General features: G+C 44.3%; 1 protein-coding gene across 1 annotated transcript; it reads right to left on the reverse strand.

Annotated features, from left to right (window-relative positions):
• Nucleotides 1-277: 277 nt before the first annotated feature.
• On the reverse strand, nt 278-24,965 carry bicdl1 (BICD family like cargo adaptor 1). Its single transcript, XM_084360185.1, is given in 14 exon segments — nt 278-5,693; nt 7,716-7,728; nt 7,730-7,769; nt 7,772-7,778; nt 8,595-8,715; nt 9,532-9,662; nt 10,260-10,403; nt 10,760-10,978; nt 11,076-11,255; nt 11,458-11,604; nt 12,787-12,798; nt 13,742-13,858; nt 22,069-22,284; nt 23,989-24,965. Coding segments are annotated over 14 exon segments (1,917 nt in total). The 5' UTR covers nt 24,382-24,965; the 3' UTR covers nt 278-5,516.
• Nucleotides 24,966-26,557: the final 1,592 nt, after the last annotated feature.

Here is a 26,557-nt window from a genome sequence, read left to right on the forward strand (position 1 = left end):
TCACTTATGGAAAAACTTTTTTATTGGCCGTATATGAGCAGATTTTAATGTGACATGATCAATTAGACCTTCCTTTTTTTGCCTTGATCTATAAAACTCCATTTAAATTCCATTTCATTACACCTTTGTTGGGTCTCCGCGTCCTGCGATTGTTTAATTCTTTGCAGATGATGGCGTCGTCTTTATCTCGTATATATATAACATGTCTGTCCGACTGTGAGAACCAGAGAAGGAAAAGCGTCTGTGTTTCAAGGCCGAGAGTCAGTGGAGACGAGCAGATTGTAAAGTATTTTATTTGTACAAAAAAATCCCCAAAATGCTAAGAAAATTGCATGATAAATATTTTGAATAGTTTGAAGCATTCTGTAACTAAAAACAGTGCCGTTAGTCAGTGGTGAATGGAAGCACTCACACGGAGCACAATGAGCCACCGAAAGCACTGAATTCCCAAACAATATCCGACCAAGTGGAGACAGACAAACGTATAAAACACTCAATGGCACGTCTGTCTGTCACTGCAGCACACACTGGACCCACAGCGTCGGGATGTTTACCACAGAAAACACACACACAGCCGACGGTGTCTCGAAAATGCTTTCAATCAGAAAACGAATCCGTACAGTCATGAACAGTAAAACAGGAAACAGAAACAATGTGGACAGAACTGAATATGTTGCACTGATCGCGTCCAACAAAAATGTGACATGAAGTGAAACGAATGAGAGTGCGAGTGTGGCAGGAGTGACCGGCGTTTGATCCAAGCTCGCTGCAGGCAGCTGTGGCAGACCCAAACCCGGAGGTTCAGGTTCTGAATCCACTTTCACACTTTGCATGTACGTCTGCCTGAGGGAGGAGCATGCTCTGCATCACGTCCCTTCAGATAGGAACCGTGAACTTCCTAATAAGGCGAGATTTTAATGGCCGGATTGATACATCATCTACTAGGGATGTAACGATACCACAATACGATAATAATGATAAATAATCCACGATATGGTATTTAAAAAATGTCCTTTAATAATAAATCTGACGTGCACAGCATTTATCATTCATAAACAATAAGTTTTTAGTTTTTACTTGAGGTCCTTCTGCTTTCCTTCTTTAGTAAAATAAAAGATCGTATTATTTCCTGACTGTATGTTCAGTGGTTGTCAGTGGGTTGACCCGTGTTTGTGCGGATTGTAAGCTGTAGTTTCCTCGACTTTTTTTATCGTGATATTGTGAAATTCAGTATATCGTTACATCGCTATCGTTTGCTAATGTCTGGAACCTTCTGCTGTCAGATCTAAAGTTAAGAAAGTTGTTGAGATGCTCTCTCTTCTAGATACGGACTGTATCATGTTAACTATCTCACCTTCTCTCTAATCATTAGAGATCACACTCATCGTCAGCGCTCCTATCGTGGTGAGGATCCTCACAGAAAGAGATTTTTAGTCTTCATGAGGTTTTCCTGGATTAAAAACAAAGTACATTTTGGGTTTCCAAGTTGTGATAATCCCTCCAGACATGTGATTAGTCTTTTTTAGCTCTTAAACTTGTCAGAAAGACTCATCCAAAAAAATCGTTTGACCTCTGACCTCCTGGAAAAAGGGCTGCAGAACATTTGGACCTAAATGTATTTATTAACAATGTATTTACAAATTCAGACTAGCCTATCGCAAAAAGAGTCGCTAACATTTATATTTACAGTTTATTAATGAGTAATAAACATTTATAACTGCAGAATTAATGCTTAATGCCCTTTATTAATGGCTGTTAAAGGAATAGTTTGATATATTTGAGAAATTTTCTTTTCGACAGAGAGCAAGAAGAGAAGATCGCCTGTTCCCAGCCTTTATGCTAAGCTAAGCTAAGCTGCTGGATATTGATCTTCTCATCAAACTCTCTGTTCGAGAGCAAAAAAGCATAAATGTCTAACTCGTCCTTTAACAACTTGACCCTGTTATTGACTTGACAGCCACAGAGATTTTTCACAACCTGGCAACCCAAACAAAGCCTTTTAACGTGTCTAAAGGGTAAATTAAAATGCAGAAAGGATTTAATTAGAATATACGGAGGTGCTAATGAGAAACGGTCAACTGAATTTGCAAGTGATGGGGCGCTCTTGGATAAACAACAGAGATTCGCGAGGCTTCTTGCAGTGAGTTACTCGGCATATTTGGGGAATGATCCTGGTGAAGCGCTCGTGAATCTCTGGACCCGCTGGACCGCATGCCACACCCGAACAGTCAAATAAACACAGTTATGATAACGTCCAACTCACCAATGACATTTCCTGCTCACTGTTAGGACACATGAGAAGAAAAACAGCCTAGAAATAACAATGTACAGGTATATTTCTCTCTAAAAAAAGATTTTCATTCAAAAGGTATGCATTTCTTTTTCTTATAAATATATCGATTTCGTCCAAACCTATTCGACTTTTTTTTTTTTTTTATAAAAATCATTCTTTGGGTTGATCCTGCCCAACAAACCAGCTGAGACGACAAGAAGACACCTGCATAGGTTTTACACAGCTGAATTAGACATGAGTACAAACACAGACGGACATGAGACATCACCGCGCCACACCGTTAGTCATTCACGCTCGCTTTCAGATTTCAGGTCAACGCACGCTGTGTTTACAAAATGGAGTCACAGATATGTCGCCTAAAAACGGAAGCCCCGGCAGCTAAGAAATCAAAGTGCCCATGAAGTATCGAAGCAATGAAAATGGAGGTAGACCTTTTTCTATTAGTGTTGAACCAAAGCAGCTTAGATGTTGACCACTGCAGAGGAGGTTCAGTGGATTTATCTGTACACCAACATGCTTCTTAATGATACGAAAATTCAACAGGTTATTGTTAAGCTGGATTCATTGATGAGCAGTCTACGTGGTTCTTCCTCCATCTCAAGCTGATGTAAACATTTAAATTTTGGTCAACTAGGAAGATGATTGACATCATGAGGGACGATGTTTTGATAAATGTCTTGAATATCAAATAGAAGATGAGCTGTGGAAAAAGAAACGATACCACCTGGACAAACAGTGAGACCAACTTCAGTCACCCAGAGGTTTATTCAGATGTCGGGGACGAACATGAAGGCCTCGTTGAGTTCGCCACAGACGGGCCCGACTGAAAAAGTGCTGGTTTTTATACATTCGCTCGGTGCAGGATCCTCTGGTCCTGCTCACGTTTGTTTCTGTTTTACTTCAGTGTGATATGTGAAACTGAACCGTGACGATATGTGTCATGTCATTACTTTCGGGGACAAACAGGGTTGAATTTTAAAGGGGAACTCCGGTGATTTTACTCTGACTGTAAGAGTCAGTTAACTTGTCATGGGAGGACTTCTCGCCAGTTATTTAAATGTCATATGTGGCTCTGGAGGAGCTTTGTTAAGTCCTGTGCCTGTTTGTTTGTTTGTTTGTTTGTTTGTTTGTCAGCCGAATTACACAAAAACCACAGAACAGATTTCCACGAAACTCAGACGGAGGATGTGTCTCGGCCCAGAATAGACCCCTTCAACTTTTGGTGCGGATGCAGGACTTTTTTCTTGCTTTCTTTAACGTCACAATTTTGGGGGGCATTTTTTTTACTTTCTCATTAATTTCTCAGGGAATAATTCATGGATCCTGATGAAAAAACCAGGTGTATTTAGGTGGCTGGTATCTCTGAGTGAGATCTACCGAGCTTAAATTATGGTGAAGCAGTTACGGGTTGTTTTAAAATTCAGAACAGCCTTTGTTGTGGTCAGCAAGAGCCCCCTAGTGGTCCCCGAGTAGATTTGGTAAAATATCATGTTTTGAAGAGATGAAGGTTCTCAGTCATCCAGGTCATAGTATTTCTAAGTGCTGTATCGTGGGCAACTGGACTTGTTTCAGTTTCTTGAATACGTTTCACCTCTCGTCCAAGAGGCTTCTTCAGCTCTAACTAACTGGAGGGCAGTTGCAGGCTTTTAAACTAAGCAATTAAGCAATTAACCAACCAACCAATTAAGCTATAATTTATAATATACAGTTGAAGTAGGCCGATTGTTTTTGGAGATGTTTGGAAGTTAACGCTAGCAGGTCCATGAGGTTTTTTTTTTGTTAAGTGGTCCTCGGTCCTCTAGTTAACATAATAATTCTAGATATCTCAAACTACAAATGTATAGCAGATAATCTGTGTTACAAACTGGGTTTGTGGGATATGACTGATGCGGACATTTATGAGGCAGGTAGGGTCTGTTGGTTGCATTATGGGAAATGTAGGATCTGCTGTTTTTGGGACTACAAGTAAAGTTTCTGCTGCTTTGAATCTGAACATTCATTTTTGAATAGCTGCACCAATTAATGTTTTTCGGGGCTTTTGGAACAAGCTGTAAACACCTTCCATTGTTGTGTTGGCAAACAGCTGTGCACAGGCCAATATTTACTTTTTCTTCTATCTCGCTTTCTGTTTTGGTCTTTGTCCAGCTCCTGAGGGGGAGTGCCTGGCTCTTAAGCTGATAAATGATAAATGATCCACTCTGTCCCCCATTTGGTGCTGAGTAGGTAGAGAACGATCAGTTTATCTCAGTTTTTTCTTTCCCTGGTGCTGAAAGTAAAGGTCACACAATGAGCTAAAACAGAAAAATGCTGCATAGAGCTGAGGGGAGCTGCAGAGTTAGATGATCCCTTTCATATCACACATAGTTATTTAATCTGTTGTTCATATAAAAATAATGATTAGTGCAGAGTTAATATATCCCCAGACTGTATGAAAGTGCAATAAGTGTCTCTTTGAAGCTCTTTTTCTCACTTTGATTGGAAGTTTGGGCCTGGGACGATGACGAACCTGCACGTCTGTCAATAAGAAAATAAGCGCTCTTTTTGTCATCTGTTTTGTCGTATTTACAGCACACTACGGTCCTCATACATCCAGCTGTTGCCTCATGTTGTGAACATCCCCTGAACAAATGAATAAACCTGAGAGATCGCATGTGGGCCGGCTGCAGCAGCACCGCTCTGTACCCTGGACGAACGGCGGCGTCCTGCTATGTGTCATCATATTTCTGATGGCACCGCTCGGTCCTGCTATCCTCATCTTCTCCCACATTCCTGCCGTGTCCCATACATCCACCTGTCTTTCCCCAGACTCCTTGGCCTGATAACTGGGATGCATACAGTAACAGTTTGTACATAGTGTTCCCTCTCTACAGAGTTGGCAGTGGGCTAGTAGAGATGGTCGTAGGCACTACAAGGAAACCTTCCTCTTTGGAGGTAAACTTTGTGACCCTGTTCATGATCTGTAAGACCGATAGCTTTCTACAAGAAGGGCTGAAGCCAAAGCCTCTGGGGAAGTCCTATTCTCATATTTCTATCTTTCTTTGTCACCAATTAATCAGCGAGGAGAAGAGTAATGGGACAGATAAAGTGCAAAAATGACCCCCCCAAACCTCAGTGTGTGCCACTACCCGTCTTTGGCTGTGTTGTTACCCCTGTACTGTGATCTCCCTCGCCTCGTCTGTCTCTGTCTGTCTGTCTGCTGTGCTCAGGGCCAGTCCAATGGGGCTCAGCTCTTTTTGAAAAAAGAGAAAAGTCTCTTGTCCCGGTCGGAGATGCGCTGAGCTCGTCTGGAGGCCTGACCGCCGTGGGCCCTCGACGACCCCGACAGGGAGGAAGGGGCCGAGCGCCACTCGTCCTGGTACTTGTCCATCAGCTGCTGGTCAATCACTCTGTGCATATCGTCCTAAAGCCGAGGACAGAGAAGCGAAATGAGAGAAAAGACAGGGGAGAAGTGTCACACAGAGGGGGGACATGGTGGGACGTTAGAGGAGGTTGTCAGGAGATCGGACTCACTGATCGAGTCACCTGTTACAGAGACGCCACAGTCAGCTTTCACCTCTTTGTTTTGGACTTAATATCTCTCTAAAAGTGTCAGTAATTATAAATGACATTCATTAACCTACTTGGTGGCCCCAGGGCAAACATTAGTCACACGCTCTCTGTACTCTTGCTGTGTGGTTGTTCAATGAAAAACCTTTATTTGAGGATATGAAAATGTGGACTGAACCTTAAATAACTGGTTCCTAAACTTTTTTAGCTTTTGACACTTTGAAATTAAAACTGGGCAGTTTATCGATATTAAATTGTTCCTTGAAGACGTGTCACCTCTCATCTAAGAGGCTCCTTCAGTTCGCTAACTGGAGGGCAGTCACAGGCTTTTAAACCCTGTGTGGGAGTGTCCTTACAGAGCCGTTAAGGTCACGTGTGAGTCGTCGTTTGTTTCTTTTGTGTCACCAACAACGCAGCAGAGCCAACTCCTCAGGTCAAGACTCTTGGCACAACAGCAATGTTCACATCTCGGCCGGAGAAGACAGGTGGTTTGCAAGAGGTGTGAAGGAATCCACGTCAAAGTGGAGCGACCGCCGTTGAACAGAGGAGGTGGCCTATGACATGACTTTTCACCCACCTACAAAGCAGTACTGAGTTCTCTCCCCAGACAGCTTAACAACCATTCACGCCTGCGCTCACCTAATCATAACGACCCACACGAAGGCCGGTTGAGTCAACGGCTCACATGTGACCTTCAGGACTCTGTAAGGACACTCCCACACAAGTCCAGCTGCCTACGATACAGCACTTATAATTACCAAGACCTGGATGACTGAGAAATGTCATCAACATTATATTGACATCGTGATATGAGACTATATATCATCTATTTTAGATTTCGGATATACTTATATTGTTGGTCTTTTCCTGGTTTTAAAGGCTTCATTACGGTAAAATTATTAATTTTCTGACTTTATCAGACCGTTCGAACTTGTTCTTATACTTGCCTTTACCCACTTAGTCATTATATCCACATTACTGATGAATATTTATCAAAAATCTTTGTGTGTTAATGTTTTCTTACAGTACCAACAATATCAATATTGATGTATTTGGTCAAAAAAACTGTGATATTTGATTGTGTTGCCCAGTCCGAGCATTAATGAGGTGATTTTGAGGAGATTTTAAGATATGAGATGAACTGAACACAACATCTTAGTGCCAAAGAGTCGCTTCCCCTTCAGATTAAGTCATTTGAAGGTTAAAAGATAAAAGTGTTCAGTAATTCACGAGTCTGAAAAGAAAAACACAGTTTTGTGTTGCAGGAAAATGTTTTTTCTGCTTTCGTATTCTTTTAATCATCTTATATCGCCTGAGATTTAATGTCAACCACTCTTCTGAATCACATTGAACATTTTGACCGGACCAAAAAGTTGCCAGGTTTGTTGCCACCAGGGGGCTCTGACAGGCTGCAGTTGGAGACAAATGTGATGGGAGGCTAAAATCTAGTACTTAGTATCTGAATACACACTTTGTATTAGTACAAAGGTTAGTCTTTTTACTTTGGATGCCACCTAATATCACTCACATACAGCAGCATAAATATAGATCCACGCTGCACACAAGCATTATGACAAACGAGGTGTGTCTGTGTTCTCAACAGGTCGGCCGACCAGCGGACCAATCTCCTAAAAACCTTCCATTAGGTGGATACGGCTGTATGGAGAGAGGAGACAGAGGCAGGTGGAGAGAGAGAGAGAGGGGGTGGTGCGTCTGGATGTGGTGGTTAATGGTTTCGGAGAGAAAGAGGAGCTGTGGATGTGCGTTTTTTTCTCCTGAGTCGGCTAACCGTGGGCATGGAATGGCTCAGCATGGGCGTAGTCGGGTTAGTGCGGGGGGTGGTTGAAACGGCGAGATGGCGCAGCTCGTGGCTCACCTCTAAGGCAGGAGGGGGGGTACCACAGGGGAGAAAGGGTGGTACGGAAGCTGAGAAAGGCCACTAGATCAGAAACCACAAGAGCCAAACAGTAAAGAGCCCTGAGGAGGCAAACTGTGGGCAGGGAGAAGAGAGAGGAAAGAGCTGCTAGTTACAGATGAGGGAGGGGAGGGAGGGAACGCACACACACACACACACACACACACACATACACTGACGCACACACACACATACAAGCTTACATATGCTTCCTCACTGACACCCGTCACAAACAAGCAGCTGACACACTCCCCTCACAAGTTAATGAGTGTTTTAGTGTTCGTGCACGGATTAAAATACACTAAACACAAGTTACAGTGGAGGGAAGGAAAATGGACAAACTGCTCCAGAAGTTAGTGTCACTTCATCCTTACGTACATTATGTAACAGACTGCTTACTGTCTCATCTTAAAGGGGCACAATGTAGACACGTTCATATTTAGAATATTAATGAGGTAATAATACAAACTTATTTTCTATAAGTGAATAAACAAGCTGTTCTCAGAGGAAAATAAGGTCCCAGAACGCTGTTTGAAGCTAGAAAGGTGGCAGGGTCCGCCACATATAAACAAAGTAAAACAGTATGAATTGTGTTGTCCTTTAAGGTCAGTTTGTTTGTTCAGTTTATTCACTCACGAAAACAAAGAGAGGTTGGTTATTTAGTTTGTTTAGGCAGAAATTTAAAAAAACTACACAGTGCACCTTTAAGTCGGATGATTAAACGTCATCCACTACATCTACAGTGCAGCTTTACTTATTTAGCGACCTCAGCTGCTCAGAAATACGACAAAATGATTATTAGGTTCTGTACTAACGTATCACATGCGACCTTTGACCCACCTGCCAAGCCTCCAGCTGCTGCGACAGGTTGAGCTTCTGCTGGATGGCGTCCAGGAGCTGGCTGTTCAGAGACATGATGTCGATTTTACACTTGGCCAGCTCCATCTCCACCGCTTTCTTCCTGCGAGATACACAGACACAGGCTCAACAAGTGACGTCCTGAAGAAACTCTGCTTCAGCTCTCTTACATGGTGATGAGTGCAGAGTAAGAGGCCAACAATTCTGGTAAACATCATGATCGTGATTTCCTGTTTTATTTTGAAGTTCTGCCCTCATGTGTCGTGTGTTGCTTTTCATTTCCTTTTTCTGTGTTCACCTGTGTCTTGTTTGTCAATCAGCCGGTCTGTATATAGCCCGTGTGCTCCCTGCTGTCTCTGTCAGTGTGTCTGTTTTGTTCTGGTGTCTTTCTGTGTCTCCCCGTGGTACGTTTCTGTGTGTTTTTCCTGATTTGTGGAATTTGCACTTCTTGTTTCTTTGGATACTATCATTTTGGGAGTTCAGCTCGTTATTGAGAGCTTGTTTTTTGTCCCTTATCCTGCCTGCCTCCTGAGTGTTTTGCTTTTGGGTCCTCACTTTATTTTTGCCACACATGACGGTTATGGCTACATCCCAACGCTGAAGTCAACCCCCCCCCCCCCAAAAAAAAAATATAAAAACCATGATGATGTGACATTTGTTGGGAAACAAACATGTTTTCTTACATCTTGAGAACAACATTTGTAGGTCAGGGCATCTCTGCAGCTCTACCAAACTTCATCATAATACTGTTTTGTTACACATTTGACCATTTTTTTTTAAAAATGGCAGCTTCTTGTGATTTGGATATTGCACTTATTTTGATTATATATCGATCGATTGTGCTAAGACGGCCTTTTCCCCTAAAACTCAAGGTTATACCGATGAAGAAAGTTTAGATGCACATGTGATGTGATCCTACTTGGCTATGGCGTCGTCTCTGTCTCTGATAGCACTCTGGAGCTGCTCGCTGGGTTCTCGGATTTCAGCCATCGTCTTCATCCGCTCGTTGTCCTCCCGGAGAGAGCACATCTCCACCGAGAGCAGCGCCATCTGCAGGTCACAGGGGAGGATGACACATACGCTTGAGTTGCTGGCCGCACATTCAACATTCAGCATCCGTTCTCTAACGTCAATGTTACACTGAGATGGATGTTTAGTTGACCCAGTTTGATGGGAAAAATGGCTGACCCGTGTTTGTGTGTGTGTGTGTGTGTGTGTGTGTAGCTTATTTTGTGTAAATCATGTAAGATGGCATTTCAGACCCACAGGAGACAGAGTGAGCTGTCCTGGCAGAAAGAAGACAAGGTTGAAGCCATGTCCTTATATTATAAACAGCATCCATTAAGTTCACACCGGCCACAAACTGTTGAGGACTACATCTGCAGCAGTGTTATTCTTAGACATGAGCGCTCCTTAATGCCACGTTACTCAGCCGAGACAGGCTGGATGTGATGTTGAATTAATGAGGGCTGTCTGACACTTTTCACACGGTTAGCAGCAGCAGAGCCTCGCTGCGAAGATCTCTGCCTCCTGCTCGCTCTGCAACCTCTTTTTCCACCGCCTCATCTCTTATGTTACATCGATGTGCTGCACACTGAATGTGGCATGCATGAGCACATGTACCGCTGTGTGACTGAAGTCAGTTACCTGGTTGTGCAGGTGCAGCGCCCCGTCTTCACTGCTGCGTGTTTTGTCCTGCTCAGCCTCGTACAGCTCCCTGACTTCCCTCAGCTCCTCTCCCAGCTTCCTCACCTGCTCCTCCAGAGCCTCCTCATCACTGCGCCTCGAGCCCTGTCAACACACAACACACGTTTACTGTACGGCTATTATTTTTAAAATGCCTGCAGAGGAGGTATCATTACACTTTACAGGGGCCAGAGGTCCAAAATAATTAAATTCATAATACAGTTGTGGGAAATATCTTATTAAATGTGGGTCTAAAAAAAACTAAAGTAATTGACTGGGAGCTCACAGCGGTATCCCGGATTAGTGTCTCTTTTTTCCCCCATGATGATACCAAATGACAGTTTGTCCAGGAAAATTGTTAGGAAATCACTTCAGCCCTAAAATGAGGCTTTACCCCTCTTTTTATTTAAATCTAAGTCTATTTGACCGTGCTGAATAGTTGCCAGAGTTATTTGTTTTACCGTGGACTCGTTGCAATCCAGCAGATTCTGTGTTAGCCTCCGTAGCTCGAGCAGGCCGGTGTGGAGGCTCCCGGTAGGCACATCCTTGGCTGATGACGTCTCCGAGGACTCGTCCATGGAAGAGTCGGTGGACAGCGCCGAGTCCGTGACGTCGTTTCCCCGGAGATGGGAGCAGAGCGAGCGAACCTCACAGTAGGCCTCCCATAGCTGAAGACGCAGCTACACAGACAAGCAGTGGGCGCAGTGTTTTAAAAAAAGCACAGCACAGATTTTGACAGGAATCATCTTTACAATCACACAATCCTCCTGCCGCTACCTGCTCTCTCTCCTGCTCCTGCTCCTCCTGCTCCATGCTCTGTTCGATCTCGCACAGCAGGCTGGAGGGGTGCGGGGTGAGGCCGTGGAGGCTGTGCTCCTCCGACAGCTCCTCCAGCTGGGAACTCAGCTGCCTGTGGGACATCTGGACCTCGTGGAGCTCCAGCTGGCTCTGCCGTAACTGGACACACAACCAGAAAGGAGGCAAAACTTGGGACTCAACGGTGCAAAGTATACATAGAGTTCCTGTCTGAGGTCTGATGGCTGAGCTGAATACTTCAAGGAAGGAATTGTAGCAAGAATACTCAAAAATACCAGAGAAAAATCAGCTGACATTATCTATAGAAGGTGTAGCTTTCCCTCAAAGATCTCACTGTGTGTACCTGTAGGTCCTTCTCGTGACTCTGCCTCTCCAACACCAGCGTCCTCTCTCTGAGGTCGTCCACTGTGTTCTGCAGCAGCTCGTTCTCCTCCAGCATAGCGTGCACCCGACGCTCTAGCTCCATCTTCCTCTCCGACAGCATCTTAATCTAACGTACGCCATGGGGAAACAGGCATTAACTGGAGAAACTGAGAATGGGTTAAAAATTCCTGGTCGACCAGCGGACAGATGGGGCGGCAGCTATGGTACCTGATCCTAAATGTTGTTGTTTGTCTTAGTCTTAGAGGCGAGCTGGGCTCTTACACAAGATTAAAAAGTACTCCCACTGGCCTTAAGAATGTGTGTTGCCTAGCACGGGCGTAGGCGTTAGTTGCCACCCTCGTCTTCAGGAATGTCCTGGTGAAATGTTAGCGTCTCCACAAAGGCTTCATATCAGCTTACCATGCATCAGTACCAGCCTTTATACTGAAGGTTAGCATTGCAACAGCACCACATACTCCTCATGAGTTGTTGTGGCTTGTATCTGCCTGAGCAGCTTTCCCCATTAAACAAACATCAGCTTTTGTTCATTTTTATCCCTCCTGCTTTTGACCTACATCTGGTAACCTACTTCACAGCGCAGGAGCTTACATGTGGATCAGTTGTGTTCACCGCCATGAGCATCCTCGTTGCCAGGTTTGGGATATTTTTGGGGCTGCTAGTCTCTCTCTTTCATACGTATAGGGGCCTGAAAGCATTAGTCATCTGCACATGTCATATAGAGGAAACGCATTAGAAAAGTGGGAGCACCCAGACATTGCAGTATCTCAGCTAAATATAGAGTGGTAGCCTTTTCTTCCAATTATAGCACGAGGCTCTGCAGTCTGGGTGTTTTCTGCGCGGCTTTGAAGAGGAGCTACGGGGAAATCTGAATTGTTGTTGTGCTCGAACAGAAACTCTTGTTCATGACACATCCGGCTGATATCACACATGGCACGACTGACATCACAACACATCTCAGACCGTGACAACCAAGCGTGTTTTTCATGCACGATATGAGGAAACAGGGATTGCCCTTAAGGAAATGTCAAACAGGGATTTGGCATTAAATGTAACATGTGAAGCCGTTACGGGTACACAGCATCGAAAAGGTCGAAAGAGTCGATATTTCATTCGGCATGAGATTCAATAATTTGCAATAACAATAAAATGTTGCTTCGCCCGGTCATCGACTCGTGTAATTGGACACAGGGGGAGCGATAATGGTGCAATCCTTGTTTCTATTATTTGACAAGGCGTGACATGCAGCATGCAGTCGGGCTGACGGACACCGTTCGGTAACCACACTCACTTCTAGCCCTTGCTGCTCCAGCCAAGAGTGAAGGAGGGTTGAGGGAAGAGGGGGAGGAATGGGTGAGGAGAGAGATAAAGATAAAGAGAGGAAAATATTTGAGAGGAATTTCACAGCTGCCCTGGAGGAGTAGACACTTCCCAGGAAGTCTATCAGCATTAAAGGTGAACACCATCCTACTCACAGAAACTTCATTTAAAGCGAGGCTGCGTAACTTTCTGAGGACAAGTGCAGTGTTTCCCACACATAGACTTAATGCCCAACGATATTTGGTGACATTTATGCATTTAACTTTTTTTACAACGTCATCCTCGCTCACCCTTTTTCATCTACCAACAATCGCACATGTTCTGCAGAGAAACACAGAGAAGGAGATGCTCCTCTGGCAACACATCCCTCCTGTCAGCACACTGATTGCACTGAATGCTACTCGACAGGCTACGATTTAACGACAAGCATCCTGCTGTCATGAAAACAGAATCAACACGCCACAGGAGCAGGGCTGTCTTCGTGGAAACCACTGAAGTGGTAGGTGCTTGATAATGGGACACTGAATTTGTCTTCGGCCAATGATTTTAAAGACATCGTGCTCACATTAGCCACCAAGACTGTGGCAGGGAAACTCCTCTGTGAATTTAAATGAACAAGAACGCGTTTTATTACGACTGATCTGTTGATACTGAACTGTTCGTTTGAGGAGGAATGTGTCGTTTATTCTCTCAGAAGCTACACAGTCTCGCTTTGCTTCCCTCGGGATCTGCTGTCGTCTCAGGTACTCAGCCTCCGAGCTGAATACCAACACCTGCAAACAGCTGCACCTTTCTGTTTCTGTTTCATTTCTTTTGTCATTTCTGATGGGTGCTCAAGCTGGGTGCACTGTAGAAAGTCCAATTCAGTCAGCTGCACTGAGTGCAAAGGGATGTATAATGGAGAGACGGCAGTGATAGCGGCTCACCTCAGCCTGTAGAGTCTCTAGTCGTGTCATGTGCTGGCTTGTAGACATACTCTTCTCCCTGAAATCGTCCCGTAATGAATGGACCTGAGTGGACAGCTGCCTCTCCACCTCTGCAGCCTGGATGGACACAGACAGACAGACAGAAAAATAATCATATAATAAGTCCACAATTGCCTTAAATGTGTCTGCTCGTACTTTAAAAGAGACTTCAGCAGCTCTGACACATCATCAGACTCACTTTAGACTGTTTAAGTGGGAGAAAAGACATTTCCCCTTCTAATATCGCAAGTCAGCCTTCATTTATCCAGGAGGTTTTATGGGCGGTGGCAGACACAATGGTAACCAGTCTAAATGCTGATGGTGTCATTATTCTACAGCCATTACCCTGTACAATCAACATTTACTTTATAATGAGCTAAAAAAAACTTGTCAACTGCCAATTTAAAGGTGCAGTCTGTAGTTTGGGGGAAGAAATGTTAATCAGAGGAGAAAGATCTTTTTCTTTTTCTGCCTAAACAAACTCAATAATCAAACTCTGTGTTTTCATGACTGAATAAACTGAATAAACAAACTGACCTTAAAGGACAACACAGTTTCATACTGTTTTACTTTGTTTATATGTGGCGGACCCTGCCACCTTTCTAGCTTCAAACAGTGTTCTGGGACCTTATTTTCCTCTGAGAACAGCTTGTTTATTCACTTATAGAACAAATTAATATTTATGAGTTTGTATTATTACCTCATTAATCCAAATGATCTCAAAGGGACTCGACTGCTAACAGTTGACGAGGAGCTAAAGAGGTCTAGTAAGCTTACTTTTGTCTTTCTTTCTTTTTTTTAACTTTATATTTACACCACGAAATTCACACGTCTTCACACTCTGTTGTATATCTCTTCATATGAAATTAACAGATTATAGAAACATGGGTGAGAATCAAAGAAACAAAACAAAATAATGTCTCAACTCCATACCACCAGATGTTTTTCATTTTCAGACTAGTCTTCAAAATAGGGGTTTTCAGTCTCCTTGGTTTCTAATAATCGGTACCGGCCCTGAAAAAGACCCAACTGACACCGATCCAAGTGACACAACACTTGAGGACAGTGTATCAGATGTCTCACAGCTCCCTCTGGAGACACAAAAGACTTTACACAGCTTTCTCTTCGCATTTGCAGAAGCACTCCTCCGTCTCCCGTAGACAGACTCTGACTCTCTCCTTTAATTCTTCTTTATAGTAATGTTGACATTACAACACATCGTTGAAGCGTTTACGTTAACTGCTCGGTTAAATTAGACGGATTATACGTCAGCTCTTTTGTCTGTGCTCCTTTAGAAAGACGCTGAGGTGACTCATAAACACACTGATGTTCACTATGTACAGTTTGTCACTGACAGAGTGTTTCTTGTTAATCAGCCCTCCCCGGTCTGTTCCTGTCAGCGGTGCGTTTGAAAGCCAATTTCACCCAAATGTCACGGCCCTTTTTAAAAGCCTCACATAGCCCTCGGTGCTCAGTGTTTGTACGATCGAGCCCAGCGTCGGACTCAGTTGAGCTCATTGGACAGGTAGGATCGGGCCGTACAAAAAGCCTGGCGGGGAATTAATTAGCATAGAGCTGCACTCAGGAAGCTACGTTATCATCACTGCCATGGCAACAGCAACATCCTAAAAACCACTCACTTTTTACAGCTCAATGAGACGAACATATAGTAAATATGTCAAAAACACTGTAAGAAAAGGGAGCAACTGTTCTGCACACTGGACACAAGTTACAAGTTTATAACTGTGGCAAACTGTAAAGGAATCAACACACGTCGGACTCTAAAATGATCATTTTTCATAATATTGTTCTGTTTTTTCTTTTAATCACTGGGAGGGAAGCTGAGAGGAGTTGAATCAGTCTGCAGCTCAGCCTCTAGGTGGCACTACACACTGCTGCAGCTTCCTCAAGGAGCTCACAGGGAGACGTGAGGAGGCTCAACAGCTGGTCGTGTGGACGCATTAGCTCGCTTCAGTTCACTTCTGTCCTCAGTCAACACCGGTTGTAGTCTGTGTCCTGCTGGGAGTCTCTGGAAAGGACAAAGCTGCCAGGACGGCTTTGCTTCTGGGGCTCTCTGCTCTGAGCTGTAACTAATAATGCAGCACTTTGGAGGCGCTGTGGCTGCTCTGCTGTAATCAAGGACCATCGGGCCAAAAAGTAAAAAGTTCAAAATGTCTTAACATAGAAGAGTATCTGCAAAGGTTTTTTAAATTACATTATATGAATTAATCACACACCTTACAGTGCACAGCACTAAAATCATAATTAACAAAACGCATTATACTGGAAAACACTGGAAAATTACATCTATACCCTGTATACTGATTAAACCTTGATTAAATAATGGCTGCAGTAACTCTTAATACTAGTCTAATTATCATACTTTGATCAGATCGAGTTTACAACATCCGAACAATTCAAAGAGTGTAAATTAAGTTGTCATTCACAAGGCCTAAGAGAAAACGCTTCACGCTGAGAGGATGGACGACTAACTGATGAGCCTGAGTGATGACTGAACAATATAGATTAGGGGGGTCGACCTATATGGCTTCATCAGGACTGATACTGATTATTAGAAATCAAGGAGACTGAAAAACGATATTTGGGACCGATATTCATTTGTAGTAAAAAATTTAATATTGGTGTCAAACCAGTGATGAAATAACTCCTTGATTTCTAATAATCGGTGACGGTCGACCCCTAGAAGCAAAAAAAGAAATAAGTGTAGAAGTGATCTTCCAGGACAGTCGAGCAATAACTTGATATTCAGGAAAATCATTTATCTTTCGAGGTTACAGGAAGTATTTATGACAGAAACTGGGGAAAAGTGGGTCCTTTACACGACACAGGAGACTGAACATGTTACTTAACTGTTTAAATGTTTAAAACTGGTCTTTAGAAAGTATGTACTCAATATCTGAGCGCCCTATCACAACTTTCTTATCGATGTCATGCTGTATTGTGCAGCTAACGCTTTTATTTTGCAGCTGAAACGTTCTGACAAATGAAAACATGAAACAAATTAAAGGTTTATTTGTAACTACAGTTTGTCTCAGGTCTTAAGTCACCTTACTGTGTCACTATGAGCTCATGTCTCTGTGTGTATTTGGTTTCCAGGCCAGATGTGTGACAGGATCCTGTCTCTCTGTGAGGGAAACAGATGTGGAGGCCGGTGTAGCAACAGGTCACAGTGTTAAACGTGACATCTGACCCACTGACCCAACGAGCTGACGGATTTAGATCGTGTGGAAGCAGAGAGATGACCGCAGACTGCCTGATTTGCAGACACTCGCTTAATCTGCGCATAAATTCCTCAGATCCCAGATCAAGCACTATCAGCCGGACAGGACAAACAGGGGCAAATCGGACTGCCGAGGCAGAATCCAGGGCAAAGCAAAGTAGGGCTCAGCAGGGAGACGTGTTCCCGTTGCAGCGCGTTTACTCTGACTTTTACACGAGCGAGGGTCCCGACTTGAGACGCAGATGAGGTCGATTCAGTCGCAGGCGCTCCGCGGCTGTGAAACGTGAGCTGGCAGATACGACTGCAGGTGCATCAAAGGGTCTTTGGTGGCGCAGCATCAAAACTATCTGCATCCTTGTGTCATCCTGTAGAGCGCATTCCCATGGTAACAACACATGGAGTTTCAATTTGCATGTCACTCCGGTTGTCATAGCAACCAGGGGGAGAAGCGGGGATTGGCGGAGCTGCGTCTTGTGGTCTCAATGCTTCTGGTATATTCCTTAGTCACTTTCACTGAGCGCTGCCTCGTCCAGACTCATGGAGGATGGGCAACCCCACGTTTCGAACGGTTGCATAACAAAATACTCCCGAGTAACAATGTGTGCCGGTCACCGAGCTGATCCTGAGAGCCAACAGCCACCTTAGGCTGACGGGAGGCAGACGCTTCGTGCTCCGGTGACTGAGCGTGATGGGAGCTGATGGCTGGACAGATGCCCAGGGACCGTGTTCAACAAGAGGGTTGTAAAACTGAATCCTGTGAAGTGTGTGATGTGGATACAGAGACAACATCATGTCACATGTCATTTTTAAGACGCTTTACGTTACACCTGCTCCGCTGTAAATGACAAGTCCAAAAAAACAGACTAAATAGCCGTAAATAAACGTTGATGAGTCACCGGAGGCGGCTGTCAACGTTCAGTGAAGTAAATTCTCAAGGTTTAGAGAAGTAGAATTGACTGTGGCCATAAAACCTGCAGACACTTATGGCTGAGTCAGTGCATCCACAGCCTTCTCTGAGCATGTGTGGTAATGTAATTAGAGAAAGGTCCCCTTCCTGCTGGTTCACTGTGATCAGATTAGGTCTGACGTGATTGGCTGTTCTCACACTCAGGGCCCACGCAGACCTGCACACACCCCCTAGGCTCTACTCCTGGATTAACAGGGGTCTATCTTTTTCAGAGTATATTGAATATAATGTGTAGTTTTATAACTCAGTGTTGGAAAACTCTCTCACAGCCACACCCAAAGAGGAACAACCACAGGGGGTAATCGTGTCAGCCAAAAGACAAGACGACAGAGCCAGGGGCTCAATTTTAACATCTTATAACATCTTATCAAATATCTGAGTTACCTGCTGTTATTAATTAAGTAGAGTATGGACTGGAGTTGTTTTGGTTCCTGCCTGGTTGCATATGGCAAGGCTATTAGCACAGATTACAGCCTAATCCCCTCAGCGCTGTACCTCACCCTAAGACTTACATCACTTCCCACGGAGTGCCCTGCCCCCCTCAAGGTCATCCCGCTGCAGCCAACTGAAGCCTCCGTTAAGAGGTGACTCCTGAGTTGTTGGGAGGGAGATGAACTGTGTTAACAAATCTCATCTGTGGCTACGAGGTTTAGTTTAGAAATCCCCCTTTTTGGAAAGCTGGTGATGTACGGAGGACCAAAAAAATGACTTGAAATGAAATCGGCTTAGAAATAAATTAATAAACCAAACAAAAATCTGGAATTAACACTTAAATAATTAAATGCAAAAGAAAAGAAGGTAATTAATTAGGAGAAAAAATATTTCTACATTTCTATTTTCTATAATTTACACTTGAGTTTGTTACTGTAAGTGATGACTGAGTTACTACTCTTCGGCGGTGGAGTAATGGCAGTCACAAGCTGGTTTATACGCCGCTATATCATCAGCGATGGATGTGGTTGTTACTCGGCACACACTGACTACAATAACAGGCTCATAGTCTCTCGGGCAGTGCACAGGAACATGTGCTGTCCCACAGTTTTGGACAGGTCTTACAGGATGACACAGACGGACCGATGTAGATCGTAATAACACCGTCCCGACTAAGGAGGGTAGATGAAAATAGCGGGCCTCCAGTGGATTCCCTACTGCAGAGTTTCCTCGGGGCAGTTTCACACCGACTCTCTTCACTCAGAGCTGTAAACAGTTAACAGTACTTAGTCACAGCCTATTGCCTATTAATGAGCACAGACAGAGACGGAGAGAGAAGGAGAAGAAAGCAAGACAAATAGAGAGAACGAAGGATGAAATGAGAGGAAAGCGAGCACTGTGGCTGACCTCATTTATTCTATTACCCAGCAGGTCTCCCTCAGTCTGCCCAATTCTCTGAATCATGAGATCTGGATCGATGCAGTCAATTAGGTCTCATAAATTTCACTGAGTCACAAAAAAACACAAGATATGCTACTACCCCCCCCCCCCCCCAAAACACAATACAGACCACTTTCTGGAAATATCTTTATAGATTTCCCACACCCACGTTTCAATTCAATTAAACGCAGTTTAATTATGCTAAGAGCATGCTCCTGCTTAGATCTATAACGACCGACCAGTCCAGCCCAGTCCTGGATTGCAATGTGATGATGGTGCTGGGGCAAGATGGGGCCAGGGAGGCTGGAGGCTTTAATCTGATCAAGAAGAGAAGGAGAGCCGCTCTGCACGGCAGCTAGCTCAGGGGTTAAAATAAACCGCACAGAGCTACTCCTCCCTGAGCAGCGTGCGCCTGGCAGCAGATCATATCTTCTCCCAGGAAAGGGAAACAACACACCCAAGCGTGAGTGTTGCCATAGACAGCAGTGCTGACGGGGTTATCAAAGGAACTGTGCAGGCTTGTCAACCTTTGTATTCACTGCTCTGGGGCATCCTGAAACGTAACTTCCCCCCGGCACCCACTGCCAGCTGACAACAAAGTTCTTACAGCTGTTTAAACTGTATATCCCTCTGACTGGCTTCGGAGCACGATGCAGTCCTGCTCCTGGAAAGCAAGCTCATTGCTGTGACACATCACTTTAACAATGTGCTGGAGTGATATTTAACCACACATTTTTGGGAAACAATACATAATATGTAGTGACAAACCATGCTACCATGGAAGGGACATAAGTTTACCAATACACTCAGGGTATAATCAAGGCCAATCCCACAATTACACCAACTAGAGAGGGAAATTGTGGTGTGAAAGCCGGAAGTTGAAAAGCTGATGCTAAACTGCATTGCTGACATTTAAAATGTAATAATAACAATAATGTACGAGCAAATATTTTGAGGATTGTTAAAAAGCTGATGCTAAACTGACTTCCTGGCTTGATTTGGTTTGAAGTAGAAGTGTCATCAATTGTAAAATAGTTATGAAAGCGTTTACTATAGGTTGGGAGCTAAACTGCATTGCTGGTTTGATTTTTTATTGAGAAGCAGCTGAAGGGCTATGGAAAGTTGAATAAATCTCATAATTTGGACCATCAAAAGGTTTTATCTGAGTTTCTTGTTTGAGAATGAACGAGCAGATAAAAGTTGAAAATATAATAAATAGTTGGAGATGGATGAAGGAAGCAAAATATCTGTTAACAGCAATTATAGTGGAAGAGAGCACAAAAGAGTTAAACACCTATCTTACAATTCTCTCATTAGCAAGCTCCCCAAAGATAAAGTTCACTGCGGAGGCGCTGAGGCAGTGTTTCACCTCAGTGTCCACTCTGTATGGATGAAGTGTCTTTGTTTCTGTGTAGATGGAGCAGATTGAGGTGTTGTACCGAGCTGCTTATCACGACTTAATCAGCTGTAGCTACAAACGCAAGCACCCTCAGCTCCATCAATCTGCATCTACTGCCAATCTCAGTGTCTTTTGATGTGTGTGCAGTACATTACATCATCAAGGACATAACCTCAAGACAAGCCTGAGTGCTGCTGTATGTATATGTACTGTATATATATATACATATACATCGACCAGCCCTTTGAATTTTTGTTTACTGGCATTCATGTGGATGCTACATGACATGCACCACCCACCCAAACACAGTTGCAGACCAAATACCCCGCCCTCATGGCACCAGCGCTCCCTAATGGCAGTACCCACCCCCCTCAGGAGTGGCCGTCAAGGCATGGACACAGGACCTCTGGGGACGTCCTGTGGTTTGTGGCACCAGTGTGTTGGTGGCAGATTCTTTGAGCTGCGATGTTGGACTTCCACCGATTGTACTTGGTGAGGGACGTCCCACGGATGCTCGACTGTATTAGGCTGGGCGTGGAGGCTGGGTCAACGTCCTGAGCTCTTTGTCCCATTCCTCGAGCCATTGCTAGGGCACATTGTCCTGCTCGGGTAGGACACGTCCATCAGGGGGTGTACTTGGTTTGTAACGGTGTTTGGATGGGTGGTGTGTGTTAGGCGGCATCCACATGAATACCAGGGCCAAAGGATTCCCAGCAGAATAAGTGGTGTTAATGTTCTGGCTGATCGATAGATGTGGGTCCGTCCATCATTCAATCTGTCTGAACTGGACCTTTTCTGCTCTGCCTGTTTAATAACTGCACTCAAATTACCTGTCAATATGCAGAGTGCTGTTGCATAAGTGTGCAGTCCAATCATGCTAAATTATTCAGCATAAGACCCAGAAGCTCCACTTTTATATTGATGAGTTAGCATAATTCAGGTGAAGATATGAGGGGGGGACCAACAGGATGGAGGCAAATCCCCTCCTGAGGGATGATGAGTCCTCACCTGGCTGAGCATCTTATGTCATGTCAGCCAAGCAGACTAGAACTGGACTGAGTGGCCCTGAGGCCAGGCCAGGAAGAGACACATACTGTATACACACACACACACACACACACACACACTGGGTGGAAGGGTGTTTAAAGCAGCATTAAGACCATGTGACACAGTGACTCAAAGCTCAGACTAATTAAATCTTCCATGCACACTGGCCCAGCCCTGCCTGAAGCAGTATATCTGACGCACACACACATACACACACACACACACACACACACACACACACACACACGGACACTGCTCCTCACCCTACTGAGTTGCTCCAGCAGTCTATGGTTCTGTTCGGAGAGCTCGCTGATGGCCTTGGTCTTGTCTCTGTCTGCCTCTCTCAGCTGGACCTGGTGGCGCTCCAGCTCGCCCTGCAGCTGCTGGACGTCCGTCTCCAGCTCGGCCACGCGGCCCTCCCATTCCCCCTCTCGACTTTCCAGACGTCGTCGCAACTCGTGCTTCTCCTGCTCCAAGTGCTGCATGTGAATGAGGGGAGAGAGGGTTTAAACCTTCATTTTGCTTGGAACTGATTTACTGTATTGGCTTCAGTTTACAGAACACAAGTAGCAATGAAATCATTGAGGGTGTGACAAAGTCAGAGACCTCACACAGACGCTGGTGCTTCAATAGACTGAAAAAGTTGTGTTCAATCTTTGAAAATATTTCACTGTGTTGAAGGCAAAAAGGATGGCAACTTGATTGAGCTGTACACCAGAAATAGAAGTATTTCCACAAATCAAGACATGGAAATGTGCAGAAGAGTGGCAGTACCAGCCACTATGAATTCAGACATGTAATATAGTGATTTTAGACTGAGCCTGTCTTGTTTCACGAGCACCTGGAGTGACAGTTGAGCTAACAAGAAGCTTCTTTATATTCTCTGGGTGGCAACGGACAGTGGACAGATGCACTGCAGCACCGGCGGCTGCCAGGGTTTGGATGGGGGGGTTGTTACGGTTAAATCCAAGGTGGAAGCAGCTGTGGCCACTATTTTCATCTCCGTGTAAATGCCCCAAACAAAAAGGAGGGATCAAAGAGAATCACAAAACAACACGGAGCGCCGCTAGAACAGGAGCCGTAACAACATCAATGGTAAAGAAGGAGAGTGATATTAAGAGGCGGCTTATTTCTCTGAGCCGCAACATGGGCATGAATATGGATCAAAGGGCTGAACAGATGTACAGTAGATACAGTAGTCGGCCACAGGATTAGTCTTTGTGTTCTGTCTCGGGCCACGTGTTGTGTTGGCTTGTGTGAAGGATTTTTGAAAAACAACATGAACAAAAGCTCAGCTGTGCAGCGTTCATCGTAAACATCATGTGTGAAACATATAACACTTTTGTTTTTAAGCCGGGTTGCTAGTCAGGACAGAGACAAGTGACTTTATCTTTACATCAGAATGACCTGCAAGGTTTAAAACACCCGATGTTAAAGGAGCACTGTGTAGTTTTGGAGAAGATATGTAATATTTACAATATTAATGAGGTAATAATACAAACAAATTCCATAAGTGAATAAACAAGCTGTTCTCAGAAGAAAATAAGGTCCCAGATCACTGTTTGAAGCTAGAAAAGGTGGCAGGGTCCGCCACACATAAACAAAGTAAAACAGTATGAAATTGTGTTGTCCTGTAAGGTCAGAGAGTTTGTTGATTTAGAAAAAGAATCGATCGATAAAGATCCGTCTCGTCCCGATGAAAATGTCTTCACCAAAACCACGTAGTGCACCTTTAATGCTTCCTATCTTACAGCATATTTGGTGCAATTATGTCAAAATTAAAGGTGCGCTACGTAGATTTAGGGAAGACATTTTGTTCAAAGAGCTTCACTGACTGAAACAAACTAAACAAACAAACTCTACTTTGTTTATATGTGGCGGACCCTGCCACCTTTCAAGAACAGCTTGTTTATACAGTTATGGAAAAGATGATTAATTCTATATTTAGCTCATTAATATTATAAATATTATATCTGCTAAACTACACAGTGCTTCTTTAAAAAGGGACAGTGTCTCAGCAGCAGCCTGAATGTGAGGCTCTACAGGCAGCATCTGTTATGATCCTCCTCAGTTTGTTTACATCCTGAAGGCCCAGACTTGACTCCAGTATTCAAGCATCTTGTGGATGAAACCAGACAGACGCTTAAAACTTGAGTGAATTATATTTTCCTGTCTCAGTTTACCTCTAATTTCTCGTTGAGATCTTTGTGCATTTTCTCATATTGCTTGGTCAAGTCTTGGTTTCTCTCCAGCAGCGCTTTGCCGAGTTTAGCAGCTAAAACCAAGTCTTTCTCCTTTTGACGGAAGAGCGACAGCAGATCTGCGTTGTGCCCCACCGCAGGCGCCTCTAGCTCCGACAGCTGGTCCTCGTCGTCCCGCTCCCCGGTAAGCATGGCCAGTTCCTCCTCCAAGGCCATGCCGAGGCCTCCGGAGCCGGTGTGCCGCAGCGGGTGACCCTGCACGCCGCCGGGCTCCTGAGCGGCAGGGCTGGCCCGGGGCTCCATGCAGTCGCTGTCCAGCTCCAGTGGTGCTGAACCCACGGCAGACGTCTGCAGGTCGAGGCAGAAAGCGGACATCGCCGCCCGGCGGAGGAGAAGCCAACAGATGAGAGCCGAGTGATTTCACTCCGGATGAACCCACCCTGCTCCGACAGGGTTGGGCTGACCGGACCGGCTTGTAATCGTCAATTCATCCATCGCTCCCGCAATTCCGAGCTGGATAACGGTTAGATTGTAAACTGCCGTCTTCCCAGTTTCCTCACGTCCTCTCCTCTCCTCGTGAACCCACCAGCCGCAACTCTGGCTCTGATTGAATCCCGGCGAGCACCGCCTCCTCTGCAGCTCGCTCCCTGGCTCTGTATTATCGGACACACTGAAGATTTTTATCCCGGGATAAACCGCCTCGTGGAGCTCTCCGCAGCGGTCGCTCGGTCATGGTCCATCCCGTCCCGGGGTCCTCGGTCCCCCATAATGATCGGCCTGTTACACCGGAGGCATCCGCCAAGCCAAACAGATGAGCGCGGTCCCGATGCCTTCTCAACCTCTTTGCCGTCTTCGACGCGCGCTCCCGCCACGGTAGTGACGCCAGCCGCGACCTGTTACAAACGGCCAGCCCATTGGCTGAAAATGATAGCGCCATATTTTGGTGCTTCACACACACATCTGTGACATCCAGTAAAAGAGCACGTGAAGAGAAGAAGCAGGCTGCTGCCGCCAGTGACGCAGCAGCCGGTGGTAAAGAAAAACCTGTGATGTTCGAAAAAATAAAATAAACAAAAAAAAACAAATAAACTGACCCTTAAAACCTGAAATATGATGATAGATTTCGTTTTTCTTATATGATATTACTTTGAGAGTATATGAGTGTTTTATTTTGTAGTCCTTAAACCCGGAAATTAGTTAGCGTTAGCATTTTTGCACTTCCGGTTCCCTCATCTCAAAGTCTACGAGTTTTTTTTAAATTGGTTTGCAGTTAAAGACAGGTGTCGTGCCAAAAAGTGATCGTCTGCCAGAATCTGATTTCCGGCCGCGGGAGCGCGCACAGCAGCCCGTTGAGCGGTAGCGTTTAAACGTCTGGTTTTCTCTGGATGAAACGGTCATGATATGCAGATACACACAACTGTACGTCCGCAATTATAGCAAAGGTATGTGTCTTAGAAAGTTTAACGTTTGTTGTTACGTAATTATCACAACTGTGGCCAAAAGAAGTGGAGTTTGTAGCGAAATCAGGCCTGACAATTACGTGATAGACATGTCCCTATGTGCTTGGTATGTATGATGCCTTTGTTTAGCCCTGTCTTATGAATTAGATTGTAATGAATGTGATTTATAGGTGTGGATTTTCAATAAAGAAATGATCACTTTTGCAATTATCCTCGTGACTCTGCATTATCTTTTATCTGATCTGGGCTCTACATTTGCTTCCCATGTTTGGATGTGTCTTGTACATCTAATATTCTTGTTTATGCCTACTATTTGGAGACAATACTATGAAAGACATGATTCGGGAGGGTTACAGAAGCCTATAAAATAACAGTTTTCACCTGCCAAAAACTGATTGAAGGCATAGTAGAGCTACTGAGAGGTTATTTCTGCCTAAATATGACTTGATCTCATTCTTAAGCTTCATAATATGAAGATCTGAGCTCACAGGACAGCTTGAAAATCTTTTAAAGGACCATTACAACAGAAAATGGGCCTTTTCAGCTGCCAAAAAGTGATTGAAGGACATATACAGTTATTGAAAAGTTATTTCTGCCTAAATATGACTTGATCTCATTCTTGAGCTTCATAATATGAAGATCTGAGCTCACAGGACAGCTTGAAAATCTTTTAAAGGACCATTACAACAGAAAATGGGCCTTTTCAGCTGCCAAAAAGTGATTGAAGGACATATACAGTTATTGAAAAGTTATTTCTGCCTAAATATGACTTGATCTCATTCTTGAGCTTCATAATATGAAGATCTGAGCTCAAGAGACAGCTTGAAAATCTTTTAAAGGACCATTACAACACAAAATAGGCCTTTTCAGCTGCCAAAAAGTGATTGAAGGCCAAATACAGTTACTCAAATGTTATTTCTGCCTAAATATGACTTGATCTCATTCTTGAGCTTCATAATATGAAGATCTGAGCTCACAGGACAGCTTGAAAATCTTTTAAAGGACCATTACAACACAAAATGGGCCTTTTCAGCTGCCAAAAAGTGATTGAAGGACATATACAGTTATTGAAAAGTTATTTCTGCCTAAAT

The sequence above is a fragment of the Pagrus pagrus genome (genome assembly GCF_965226575.1).
Source record: "Pagrus pagrus genome assembly, chromosome: 8".
NCBI classification, from domain to species: Eukaryota; Metazoa; Chordata; class Actinopteri; order Spariformes; family Sparidae; genus Pagrus; species Pagrus pagrus.